Consider the following 14,396-nt stretch of genomic DNA (forward strand, 5'->3'; position numbering starts at 1 on the left):
TGGTAGAGGTGTGGACACGGGCAAAATATCTCCTTTAGGCTTTTTGGGAATTTTACTTCATTAGCTGCTTGGCATCCATTTTTTGAGATGTCTTTACCCTTGTGGTGCACATACAATTGCATCATCCTAGAAGATCTTTGGTATGAGAAACATAATAATATATTATTTCTGTAAGATGTACAAAGTTATTAAAAATAAATTGGTTACATTTTATACTAACGGCATATTTATAAATATTTGATAAAAGATTAATAAATGAATAATAACTATGATAAACACCTGAGCAGTATGTCTTACAGTTAGTTTCAACCTCATTGGTAGATTTGTGAAAATGATTATAAATGGTGAAGTCACTTGTTAATTGATCAGTTATCATACAGTATATGAATCCTTTATAAAACTATTTATCAAGATACCTTTCAAGAAAAGCAGGAGCATGCAGATCTGACGGTTGTAACAACAGCTAATACCACTACCAGAGGACACCTTGTTACGTCTTATTGTGTACCATGACATTATACAATATCATTCATTTTGCTTGATTTTCTCCTCTTGACTTCTTTTCTCTTTATGAGGCCTCGGGTCATGTTTTACAAATGTTCGTTGCCATATGGGTATGTTCAGAATGATTTTGCCCCTCCTACACCCATTCAGAAATTGCTGCAAAGTTGACTTTAACTATTTCACTCCTCACTTTTACATCCCTCTGCCATGTTAAAAGACAGAAGTTTACTCATCTTAACTTCAGAGGCCCCTGAAACTATAGGCCCATAAGCCTCACATTGGTTTTGGGGAAAATCCTTGAAAAAATTATCAAGGATCACATCTGTGAGGGGCCAGCAGGGGAGATCATGCCCAGGGAAAATCAACATGGGTTCATCGAAGGCAGGTCCTGCCAGACCAACCTGATGGCCTTTTATAACCAGGTAACTAAATCCTTGTATGATGGTGTCGCCATGGACATAGTCTTTCTGGACTTTAAGAAGGCCTTTGACAATGTCTCTCGCCCCATTCTCATTAATAAACTGAGCAACGGTGGCATTGATGCCTACACAGTTGGATGGGTCAGAAATTGGCTGATGGGGCACACCCAGAGAGTGGTGGTGGACGGGTCGTACTCGACCTGGCGGGAGGTGAATAGTGGGGTCCGCCAGGGCTCGGTCCTGGGGCCTACACTGTTCAACATCTTCATCAGCAACTTCAACGAGGGGGTGGAAAACACGCTGTCCAAGTTTGCCAATGACACCAAGATGTGGGGAGAGGTAGGCACGCTCGAAGGGAGAGAGAGGTTGCAATTAGATTTAGACAGACTACAGAAGTGGGCAGATAGTAATAGGATGGGGTTCAATGTAGATAAATGCAGGGTGCTGCACCTTGGAAGAAGGAATCCACAGCATACATACAAGCTGGGGAGTTCCCCCCTTGAGAGCACAGAGGCAGAAAGGGATCTTGGAGTCATTACTGACTCCAAGATGAACATGAGCTGCCAATGCCAGACCACAGCCAGCAAAGCCAACCACACCTTGTCGTGCATCCAAAGATACATCTCAAGCCGGTCCAGAGAGGTGATACTCCTCCTCTACGCGACATTGGTCAGGCCACAATTGGAGTACTGCATCCAGTTCTGGGCACCGCACTTTAAGAAGGATGTGGCCTGCCTTGAGAGGGTTCAGAGGAGGGCCACCTGCTTGGTGAGAGGGCAGCAGGGCAGGCCCTATGAGGAAAGGCTGAGGGACCTGAACCTGTTCAGCCTCAGCAAGCGGAGGCTGACGGGAGATTTGGTGGCTACCTACAAGCTCATTAGGGGAGATCAGCAGCAAATAGAAGGGCCCTAATCCCCACAGCAGCACCTGGGGTGACGAGGAACAATGGCCAGAAGCTGCTGGAGAATAGGTTCAGGTTAGCGATTAGGAGGCACTATTTCACTGTTAGGGTGGCTAGGATTTGGAACCAACTTCCTAGGGAAGTGGTCCTCGCTCCTACCTTGGGTAAATTCTAAAAGAGTTTGGACGAACACCTGTCTGGGGTTGTGTGATCCCAGCATGTGCTCCGGCCAGTGGCAGGGGGTCAGACTAGATGATCTATTTAGGTCCCTTTTGACCCCAAACTACTATGAAACTATGATTGATGCATTCAGGGGGAAGGTCTACACTTCTCTGTCTCTGCAGTTCAGGTAGGTATGTTGGAGATAGCTTTTAACTACCTAGCTCCTGTAATGTTGGGACTGGGAATGTGGCTGTGGCAGCTAACAAAAACCTGCTACAGAGGTTGGTTAAATATTCAAGCTGGTAGCCTGCACAGAACTCCTCTTTCCTGGAGTAACATTACCTGCAGTACCCAAAATACCTAGTTTAAAACTACCTTGTGTATGCCAGAGTGAGCTGCTGCCACAGCATGGACCGCAGTGCAGGTGCACCAGTTTTTTAATCAGCATGTGTGCTGCATCTCCACTTATCTAATAAAGTATCATGTGAGGAGAGTATGGCTAATAGTCCTAATCCACCGTACCCAGGGTATGTGTCAAGAAGTGGTGGGTACCTTAATTAATCTAAACTACAGAAAGTCCTTATGATGAAAACCTCTGTGTACCTATATTGATAAGAGTTGTAGATAGATGTACCCAGGAGGTGTGAATGCAAATGCAGGGAATTAGTCATTAGTTCTTTATATGATACAGCTTGTATAGTCGAAGGATATTTACCTACTTTATGGACATACAGACTAAGCTGCAATTAAGTAGAACTGGTAGGATTTTTTGAAGGAAATTTTTCCTCTTGGAAAATTCATACTCATAAGCATAGCTAAGCCTGATCTAATGGCAAGGATATACGCTTATACATAATTTCTCTGCAAGTTAATTAGGAACGATACATAATGTTCTGTGCATAGTTTTACACTGGTCACCCATTTCAGTGCCTGACATGCTACACCGTCTGTCATCTTTCTTTACTTCTAAATTCTGTTTGATCTCTGAAAGTGCATATTCAGTCAGGCCTCTTGTGGAGTAAGTTCTCAAACACTGTACTGTGAAGGGAAGGAAGTCTGCTTGAAATTAATGTACTGCATCCGATGCTTATGTGGGTCTAAGCCAAGTATGACTTCCTTGAAACTGTGTTGCCTGACAGCTGATGAATCATTGTTTTTGTAGAACTTGGGGTTTATTTTGCTGTGAGAAGGAAATAATAGTTTAACTTAACAATCTCTTGCTTAGTGTGTGCCTGTAAGCACATGGCATGGTGGGAACAGAAAACAGATGGAATATGCCCACTATGTGGTAGGTGCCGCAGCAATAAGGGCATGTCTATACTGTTGTCACTGCTGGGACTCAGCGTAGCATAGATGTACCCTAACTAGCTTTAGACTAGTTGTCTCCAGCACTGTACCAGTCTAGAGTTGCATGGGCTTAATTTCTGAGCATTTACCCAGCATCTCAGATGGGGTTTGCAGCCAGCATGAAGCTCACTCAGTGTGACTATAGCCAGGCAGCTACTAATATCAGTTGTAGCAAGTTTAAAGTTAGCAAAGATTTTAGATATGTCTACGCAATCTGTAGCCACAGTGGTGATTGCAGTATAGACCTGCCTTGAGTGCAGGGGTGGATCCAGAGGTGGTGTGATGGTGCAGTTGCATGCCCATTTGGCTATTGCATGTGAGTTCCAGAATGGGGTCAAATCTTCCCAGAGCTCCTGCTTTTATGCAGCTCTGGAGCCCAGGAGGTAAGCACTGCTTACTGCTTAAGCACAGCCACTGCCAGTATCTAGTTCCTTCCTTTCCCCTGCTGATAAATTGAGCAAGAAGGGAAGGGAGAAGAAGAGTAGATGGCAGCAGCCTTCACACCCTTAGCTCCATTGCCACATGAAAGCAGGGACTGTGATCAGACCCTACCCCAGTCAGCTGATGAGCTCAGAGATCACTGCTTATGTGAAGCCCCAGTAGGAATCTGTGTTGACCAGGCAGTATTCTCCGAGCTTGCTACTCATGCGCAGCACAGCCCCAGTGGTGGGGGGAGGGGAATTCACCTTTCTTGTCTCATTTCTAGATTCTGCATGCACTCACATGGTAGCTACTGGTTCTGGTGTTCCTCTCTCTTAAGTTGGGTAAGTCAGGTGCAACCCCAGTTGTCAGTAGTTACACTAACTAGTATAAAATGATTCAAGAGAATGAGGACCAAAGCCATTGTTACTAATAAATGGAAGTTCTATATGTCTGCTTAGCCAACAGAATTCTATGTCAATCACCTTTATTTGTTGGCAGGTTATATAGAATTTAAAAACAAGCTTTTAATTGACAATAGGCCATTCTAAATTTTGCACAATGAAATGATTTCCCTTTTTAGTCCAGGGTGCCACTAGATGGCACTACTTGTTAACATTGGAAATGGTTTGTGCTGCAGACAAATGCTGTAATATTCTTAGGTCACATCAAGGACATGAGGAGGAAAAGAATGCTGTGGCATTCCAGGCTTACTTCACGTTGGATTTGATACACTTTCTAGGCAGCTTGTGGTATCAGAATAAGCTGCAAAAATATTTCCTATTCACTAAAAAAGAAAATAACCTATTCCCAAATGCAATCCAAATCAAATGGGGTTGGGGTGGAGTTCATCAGATGATATCTGAATTTGAGCTTTGAGTTCACATCTCAATCTATCATACAATGTTTGCTAGAAGATGAGTCATGGTTGAAGTGTGATTCTGGAGGGATGCAGTATAAAACCACCCACACATAAATTCTATTGAACTTGGATGCAATCAAAAATAGACTCAGAGATTCATTTCTTTAACAAAAATCTGGAAGCACATAAGCGTTAACCTGAATGCCAAAATGCATCTTTATCTAAATATATTTTAATGCATTGATTAAACTGATGCTGAGGTGACACTGTAGCTGTGATGGTCCAGGAAATATGCAAGAGGTAACAATTTTTGTGGCTGATATCTTTTATTCAATCGACTGTATGGCTGGGATAGACATAGGCAAGATTTCAAATATCACAGTGTTGAGTTGCACATTACACTTAGGACATACTAACTGCACTTAAAATATTTGCATTCAATTGTTTGAGCAGCAAATATATGCTAAGTGCCATCGTAGCATAGGTTGTAGCTGTGTTGGTCTAATATCTGATATCAGATTCACACAAAGAACCTTGTCTGCCAATTATGCATAGTAAATTTAGGAGTTTCCCAGCAAGGAGTATCTGCAGATTGGATTACCTACCATGTGTTGAATTAGCCTCTGCCTGCTCCACAGAAGTAATACCATTAGGAACCTTCTGTACATTGGCGGGGTTGGGACCAACAAACAGCTGTTTGTTGATGTCACCTCCTGCAGCACATGACGGCATACCAGACTCTTCAAAGACTCCAGTGTTTAGAATGTGGTTTTTTTTTAGATTGCAGTAAGCATGACTGTGTGACTCCTTAGAAAGCCTTCAGAAGATCGTGGCAGCTGTGATCCCCCAAGGCCCAGGGGTGCATGATTCTCCCCTGACCCTGGGTAAATCACAGTCTGCTCAGGTTAAAAGTCAGTGCAAGTGAGAGAAGAATCCAGGTTTTCTCAGCCCTAAGGTAATTCACTGATCATAAAACAAGAAGCAGTTGCTAGTCTGACTTCTCATTTTACACAGGCTTGAATTAATTCCCAATTGAACCAGCGTATATGTTGTAAAACAATTTCTTCTGCATTGAAGGTTTTTGTGGTGATGTCTTCTATTGGACCAATGGTATAGTTGGGAAGGACATGGAAAAGATTTCAGGTACCACAGTAACTGTCCTTAAGTCTCTGGGAGAGAAGCAGACACAGCAGAGCTAAGCAACAGATAGAACAAGGGCATGTGTAAAACCATCTGTAAATAAAAACAGAGAAATTATCAGGTAGCCAGCAGATGAGCTCTCAAGGCCAATAATGTGTTTCAATGACCATAGGTAGGGATAAATTCTCCAGTGACATAAATGAACAATACTACAGGTAATTCGATGGTGTGAAACCTGCATTCAGCAGCTGGATAGTAATTTGATTTCCTGCAGAATTTCTGAAGAGTTAGCTACAGGTTTATTTCCTTACTCCTAGCCTAAGAGCTTTAACTTTAAAACTAAGTTGAGATTAAATTTTGGACTGTTAATTTAGAGCCACCTATTTGAGGTATAAATGATGGGCCCATGATGATTGCTCTTACTGAAGTTAATGAAATTGAGACCCCCTCCCTGCAAGCTCCCTGCATTGTGCTTGCAACACGTTTACAAAGTTCACCACTTTGCAAGCAAAACAAATTCAGGTCAAAGTTAGTACAGACAATAAAATAAGCCTTCTATTTGTGTTATGTTGAAATTTTGATGGGTCACTTTGTGTCTTGAAGAATAGTTCGACTACATAATGGTAATTTGTCTGTGATTCTGCAAACCCCGACAGAATCACTGGAACAACTTGTATGAGTAAAGTTAAGCACAATTTTTCACATTTGGTGCCTTGACTTTGAAGGGTTATTCCAATTCTTCTCCTTATAATGCAGTTGTGTTCCTAAAGAGCTGGACTTATTGCCCAGCAAAATCAGTAGGGATCAGATTCTATTCTACCTATTAGGGACATAGCAAACTTATTCAAAACACAATGTTTACCACCTCTAGGGAAGCTGTTTCATTGAAGTCAAAGGGAATTTTGTCACTGGCTTTGATGAGAAAAGAATTGGGCCCTAACCCAGATTGCAAGGGCTTACATATGTTTAAAAAAAGAAACGTGCTTTACTGGAAAAAGCAGCATGTTAGTTTTACCCAGCCCTGTAGCGGCTGTATAGATCAGGCACTTCAGCAGAACTTTTTAGACCTTTTATCTAAAGCTGATTCAGTCAGCTACTTGATAAAAGTGCCAAAAAAGCCCCACTAAAGCGCCTGATCTATAAAGATGTTGGGCGAGCCAGGTCCAACTAATGTGCTGCCTCTTCTGGGCATGTGCTGGGTTTAGCACGGGAGTGTACCAAGTTTAAAGTAAAGCGCTGGGTTTTTTTGTGGGGTGGGGGGATAATGTCTGTAAACAGCAAGATTTCATAAATACCCTAGCACTTGGGGTCTTTCATGTTACTTTGATAGGACTTCACATGAGTAAAACTGCTTAAGCACTGGTGGGATTAGGTGGTAAATGGCTATGAAGCCAGTATGATGAAGCCAGTATGAGGGCCCAGGTCTTTGTTAAATTAAAATATGTTTTCAATTAATTGGCTTGCATGGATATTTAGTGCCCCTTCCGTGTGTCCAAATGTCACATAACATCAGTTGTGCCAGATGTATGTGCACTCTGCCACCTTATTTCAGGAACCATCTCTCACCTCCAACATTTTATCTCTTTCTTTCTTTTCCCCAACAGAAATAATGCGATCTAACGGCTTTTGTTTAGCTAATACTGAAACAATCGTTATTGACCACAGTATACCGAATGGGAAGGACAAGCACCTGGATACAGATGCAACAGAACACTTGTAAGTGTATAGTATGTTGTATATTATTCCTGAATAGTGTCCATTGTTACCTTTATCATAATCTCTTCTTGACACAATTTTAATAGCCAGGTAAATGCACCAGCCATTGTATGTAAGACCTGGGTTGGTACAGCTGTCAATCCAGTTGAGGTTTTTCTAGGCTCCAGAGATTCAGCAGAAAAATATTCCCCATGGAAATCATTGTCTGTAGAGGGGACCAGTCATCCTTTGATAGAAAGACTAGAGGTGGTTCTCTAGGGTAGGGGATCTTAACTGGGGTACCACAACTTGTAGGGTGATAGGTGCTAAGGGACAAATCTCCTTAACTCATTAGAGCTAAAGTGAGCTAAATTGTGGCAAAATGAAGTGTTCTGATATACAGGTACATATTGCTCCAAGGTGGCAAATAATGTATTTCTTGGTAAAGAAAATCTTTTTTGTAATTTTGACTCCATTTTCTGCATGTTGTGGGAATTTGGGGATCAGACACTGCAAACAATAAAGCTTTCAAATAGAGTTTGAGTAGATGAGAATATCAACAGATTTTTTTTTAATGGAAATTTGTTCCTGCAGAGTTCTGTCATACCAACTGATTGATGTTTCACTTTAACAGTATCAATTAGCTACAGGAAACTGTATATTCAAGAATTTTAAATATTTGTAATGGAAAACATTGAACTGCACATTAGTCAAGACAGTGAAAATGAAAGAAGAGAAGTCAGTAAAAATGTTGTGGATAAAATGGACAGAAACTTGCCCAGTGGAGTAGAAAGGTGCTAAATATATGTCAATTATATACTGTGATTTGGTTTTGTTGTAGACCCGATCCTCCTCTGCGATTATTTAGACATCTCTGGTTTCTTGATCCAACAATAGGAAATGAAATCTGTGGAGTTGGTTGTGCTGCTTTCTAAATGTCTCTTGCCTCCCAAGCTTTGTGTCAGAAATTTTTGCATATGGAAATATATTAGGGAGAGATACCAAGATAATGTCAAGACTCCTGGAATGTTGCCTGAAATATAAACTTCTCGCATTAACATCTACCCATAGAGAGCATCTAAATGTAATAGATTGGACCTAACTCTTCTCACCATGACCTTACACCAGTGTAACTCCAGGGTCTTGAGTGGCATCATTTTGGATTTATGTTTGTGTTCATGAGGAGAACTTGTTTATACTTTTTTCACTAGCAGTGTTTTAGATAGTACGCGTTAAGGTAGTACGTATGTCTACAGCACATTAATGAATGTGTACACACGCCTAGAGTGAGAAGAAAAATATGTCCATTGTAAGGTAATATATCTGTGGAGGGATTTGGGAATAATTAGTGAGGATAGAATAGGAATGTGATAATTAAGTTTTCTGCATGTAACTAACAGTTTGAAGAACTATTACCTCAGAAATCTTTGTTTCGGAAAATACCTGTTCACAACGGCACAGGGGCACATGAAATATCTCACTTCTTTGCTGTGCTGTCTGCTACAGTCTCTTCAAACTGGGTTCAGTTCCATAGGAACACTTTAAAGTCTTTCACTTTAAATAAAAGTTTTATACCTATTTTTTAGTAGAATATTAAAATAATTGCCCCCCCAACACACACATTTTGGTGTTTCATATCGTATATTAGACAAGAAAACCCACGTTTCAGAGTGCAGTGGAGTCTCTAGAGCTTTCCTGCAAGTAACTTGTGATATTTCTAGAAGGAAAAGAAACTAAATGTAAAAACTTGCCACTGCTGCTTCTTTGCCCTGCATCTTTGGTGTCACCTCTGAAATCACTTCCCTTAGGTCATCTGTGATGAGGTTGTTGGGATGACTGCAGTTGTGCTATTCAGTTACACAAGTTTAATTAGACCAGAAGGGATGTGATGATCCACTTTATACTGAAGCAATTCAGGTTCCATCTACTTAATCTCTCGTCAGTGAATTAAATGATATCTGTCTAAAGAGACGTTATAAAATATGAGCTGTTAGAAAACATCCCTTGCAAGGCAGGTCCTGTAATTAGATCTGGGCAGGAAATTGTTTTCCCAGCCTGCAAGAGTGTTTGCAGTTCAAAAACATTTCCTGTTTTTTATCAAAAATCAGAACGTGGAGAGTAAGAGCTTTGCCTACTACAGAAAAGTCAGTTTTCTGTGGTTAAAATAGAGCCTGATATTTAAGTCCCTGGCCTGACTGAGATAGAATGGACTGAAAGAGTGGTATCTTGTAGCCCAAACGAGTCCCCTAATCATAGGGCAGTAAGGTAATGCTTGTACATGCATTCTTTCTTTCCCAGAAGTTCTATCCTGGTCAGAGCTGGCATGCATATTGCATACAAAACTTTGGTTTTAACAAATTAATATTTTCTGATACCCCAAAAATTCTAATCTCAGAGAATTCCTGATCTCTAATGCCAGGGTATGTAGAGAGTGCAGAAGGCACCAAACAAGGAGAAACTGAGCACATCTACATGTGCAATTAATGTACATGAATAAACTCTGGAGCTTATTTCTCCAGAGTTTTTTGCTTCTTGGCATGCTGTTTGAATGTGCACCGTGGAGCAAAAAACTCTGGAGTATATTGCTCTGGAGTTTATTCACACACAGCACATTGAGCTCAGTTGGAGCAGCTTGACGTGCTGCGGAGAGGCTACCTGGTACTTGAGGGTGCTTCAGGGCAGGGCTAGCCAGCAGGCAGCCTTCGTGTTGAAGCACAGTCATGCCAGCCGGGCAGCATCTACATGTGCGCCGCTGTGCATAAAAAAACTGCATTAGGCCGGTACTTGTATTTGCAAGTACTAGCCTGCTGCAGAGTTTATTAGTTTTGTGTACCATAATAGAGGCACTTGTCTAGACGTGGAAAGGTTTACTGCAGAGCTAATTAGGCAGCTCCACAGTAAATGTCTGGTGTGGACATGCCCACTGAGAAGGAGGACACTTCTTGATTTCTAAAATCTAAAATATGTGCATAGAGGATGGCAATAAAACTATATAGGAAGTGGAGAAGGGATAGAAGGACCCAGGTGGAAACTGTAGTTATTCAGTCTCACTAGTATTAATTAAACATTGTGGCGTATTGCAGAAGCCAAACGGAGAGGATTATTTCTGCACTGAAAGGAATATATCTCCGTGTTCAAAACCAAAAGAAAAACAAATCCCATGCAGGCTCTGTCCTCCGTGTGCTAGGAACAGAGGCATTCAGAGTAGCTGCCAAATGCTGTGAGAATGAAATGAGAGGATCTGGGCCTTGATTACATGACTCATTTTTCCAGGGCTCACTTGCTAGCTTCCTTCCCTCAGTACCAGCAGCTGCTAAAGCAAGTGAGGGTGAGTCACTTTACTCCCCTGTGAAAGTGACAAGTGAATTGTTGAGACACTGAGAACAGAGATTCTTCTTAAGTGCTTTGTGTACAGTTATTGCCGTATGATTGTTTGAGCCGCTCTTGGCAAGTGAACATTCACTGGATCTTCTCGGTGCTCTCTGAAATTGCCTGATGGGAAAGATTTCCTGGGGACACAGCCTTTTTGGAGGGAAGAGAAAATGGCTCTAATGCTTTTGATCTGGGCCAGCTTCAGTGTGATGCACTTTACCTGAGCTTCGTGAGAAATTGTGCTATGTCAGAAAGAGTCATAGGTGATAAGTAGCATTCAGTGGTGAAAAAGCTTCATAGAAATGCTTTTAGGTAAATATTTGAGCTAACAGGCAGTGGAAAATGTACTGCTTCCATCTGAGCACTGCACTGTACTATGAGGGTTAGATCTTACTAATTTTATTCAGGGCAAGCAAGAAAGTAACTCATCCTCCTCAGCCTCTTGTCAGCTCAGATCAAGCATAGTCCTATGCTTGCCTGGCACGGGAGATACCATGATCACCATGGTGACTTCCTAGCTGCACCCAGGGAAGACCTCTCTGCTGGCATGAAATAGTACCCACATAAGTAATACAGTTAACCTTGGCTTTATGCCCACTTTATGGAAATAGGAGACTCCTCCCTAGCTTGCTTCTGGGGCCTTATGGCTAAGAGCAAGCAAACTCTGGGGCATGTGAACCCCAAGCCTCCTTGGGCCTGCAATTAGGATGCCTACCAAGGGTTTTGGAAACATCTGAAACCCCAGATGGGGCTGGAGGATGTTTGCCAGTAGTGGGGTCACTTATGGCTCTGGACTGACTCTTGGATTTGGAATTTGATTTGGCTAATTTGACTTGAAATATGGAAAATGAAAAAAAAAGTAACTCCTCCTCCTGTTCATTGCTGTGGTTTACAAGACACAGACTTACTGTTATTGTGGGATGGGGGAACATAGCTGCTCCTTTTAATTCTCCTCTCTCTGATGTGCTACCTCCAGTAACGTTTCACAGTTTTGAAAATGGCACTGGACTCTTCTGGCTGATGTATTAAATAAACATAATTACAATGTATCCGGGCTTCACAAACTGCCTTTGTGGTTGTGGGCCTCTTAGGTGGCCTAGAGGTACAAGCAGTGGTCCAACAGAATGACTCACTGAGGTTTTGGAAGAAGAGTTGGCTCTGTGGAAAGATCTCTCTCCTTCCAAGTGACCAGCACAAGGAGGAAGCTCCCACAACCATTAGAAATATTTCTGCTGTTACCCTACTCTGATGTGAAATAAGTCTACTTTGTCAAGTTTATTCAGAACATTAGCCTGAGGTGCAAATGGAGAAGACATTTTTGTCTGGAGATATTTTCCTTCCCTAATGATTCCCTCAGTGTTCCCTAGAATCAGTCTTCAGCTTTTCAGCCTCTTTTCCCACTGTCTGTGATTGTTTATCCCCATACTTTTTATTCCTGACCAATGTTATAGAACTGTACGCAAATGATTTCATGCTTTTTCTCTTTTTACCCCCCCTCCCCCTTTATTTTAGGTTTGAAAATGTCAGCGAGTTTACTTCAGAGCTGGAAGACAGTGATGACCCAGCAGCCTATGTCACCAATTTGACATACTATCATCTGGTTCCATTTGAGACCGATATTTTGGACTGAGGCAGTCCAGAGACCCAGTCAGCTAACATGCAGCCGACTTCTGTCCTAGGCTCTGATGTCCCCATTGCATTGCATTGCACTTCCATGAACAGAGCCTTGTAATTCAGATCACCAGCAGCGGAGTGGCTGTGAATATTCTATGAGACTGATGCTCTTCCGCAGTGACTCAAGAAAATATCTCGTAAGGAGCTAAATGCTTCACTGCTACTGATCAACTCCTTTTCTGTGAAAGGAATAGATCATAGAACTACCTGGATTCAAGGATATCTTTGTGCCAGTGCCCAGGGCAACCTCAGACAGAACCATTAAACATCTTGCTCTAGTTTGGCACCAGGGATCACTGATACCGTGCAACTTGTGGTAACATCTATCTTTATTAGCTGCTTTCTATTATAAGGCACCACCAGAAGTTGTCTGCACATGTTTCGAGTGCACCTCTACCCAGTATTTATGAGAAGACAGACCAACTCCCAAACCAGCCAGATTCTAGGGGTGGTCACTTAAACCAGGTCTCATAGGTTGCTATTTGTTCAATTATAGGATAACTGGTGCCTTCAGTATAATGTCACATATACCATTGAGTGCCTACAGGAAATACACACAGTCTGATTACTTTAATCCTTGGGTTTTGTCTTATCACCGGAGAGCTGACTTCTCATTCTGGAAATTATGTAGCAGATGGGTTGGTGGCTTGGACTGGAAAGTACACAGTAATTTGGTACCCTGAATGACTTCAGAGTTTTAGAAAGCTACAAATCGTCGATATGCATGTTAGACCTTTTGGATATGATTTTTCTCTTGAACTAGGAAATGTGAACAGTGCTTACAGTTGTGTATGCCAGAGAGATCATGACCTTCGGGTATTACTTTTCATAGGATGGGAGGAGACAAATGAGATATTGAGATTTGAAGATCTGTTTGACCTGAGAATTAAACATAAGCAAAGAAGATAGGAAAAATGAAGAAATATATAGCCCACTGACACTCACCTACTAAGTAAGATTCTAATCTTCCTTTAAGCTGGCTACATACTGGTGCTATCCCATTGAAACCAGTGGATTTACACCAGTGTAAGAGTTAGCAGAATCAGACTCCATAGCCCCTTAACTGCCAAGTCGTGCAGTGTGAACTTCTCTTTGGGTTTCATCTTGTTGCATACTCAGAAATCCCAAACTAAGCCAAGAGGACTCCACAACCTGCATGAAGGGGCACTGACCTCTCATCAGACATTTGGGCACATAATTACCAGCATGAATTTAAAGGGATATGAACTGCGAAGAATGCATTTTGAGCTAGTTATCTCTACAGTGACTTTGGCTTGATCCTGAAGAACTTGGTACAGCCCCTCTCCTTTTGCAGACTCTCTAGGGCTACATGTATAATAACAGTAAAACAGAATTTGCTATTGTAAATAATAAATTATTGAGAATCCTAATTCTTTTACACAATATGTTTTAAAAATATATTTTAAAAAATAAAATGTTACTCACATGAAGTATGCTATTTGCAATTTAACCTGATGGCCTCCATTTATTTTTCTTGGAAAGGAAACAGGAATCAGGAGACATGTTTTGTCTGCCACTGCTATTAACCTGCTGTATGACCTTCAGCAGCTCTCTTGGTCTCTCAGTTTTATGCATTTATAAAATAGAAACAAGGGGTTACATTTTCAGATGTCCCTATGTTGCTGCAATATTGACATCTGAGTTGTTGGAGCATTCTTGTAAATGGTACTCAGTCAGACAGACCTGCTTTTAGTAAGGCACCTTAAGATTTATGGATAAAAAGAGTTGTGCTAGAGTGCAAATTTGTGACTGAGTTTAAACATGAGCAATTTTCTTCATTGTGGGAAAACAATCAGCTACATACATGAATGAGGGTAGTTTTTGTGAACTGGTTAAACCTATAATGAAGACCTACCTTACAAACAGAAATGGCACCAGG

At 41.5% G+C, this 14,396-nt stretch overlaps 1 protein-coding gene across 1 annotated transcript in view; it reads left to right on the forward strand.

Annotated features, from left to right (window-relative positions):
• PXDC1 (PX domain containing 1) overlaps positions 1-13,947 on the forward strand; it is a 35,205-nt gene extending 21,258 nt beyond the window's left edge. Inside the window, exons 4-5 of the mRNA XM_090039358.1 lie at positions 7,360-7,471; positions 12,335-13,947. Of these exons, the coding sequence (XP_089895484.1) occupies positions 7,360-7,471; positions 12,335-12,452 (230 nt within the window). The 3' untranslated portion in view covers positions 12,453-13,947. The remainder of the gene's footprint in view (positions 1-7,359; positions 7,472-12,334) is intronic.
• Positions 13,948-14,396: the final 449 nt, after the last annotated feature.

The sequence above is a fragment of the Crocodylus siamensis genome, chromosome 3 (genome assembly GCF_052110815.1).
Source record: "Crocodylus siamensis isolate JL-2025a chromosome 3, ASM5211081v1, whole genome shotgun sequence".
Lineage (NCBI taxonomy): Eukaryota > Metazoa > Chordata > Crocodylia > Crocodylidae > Crocodylus > Crocodylus siamensis.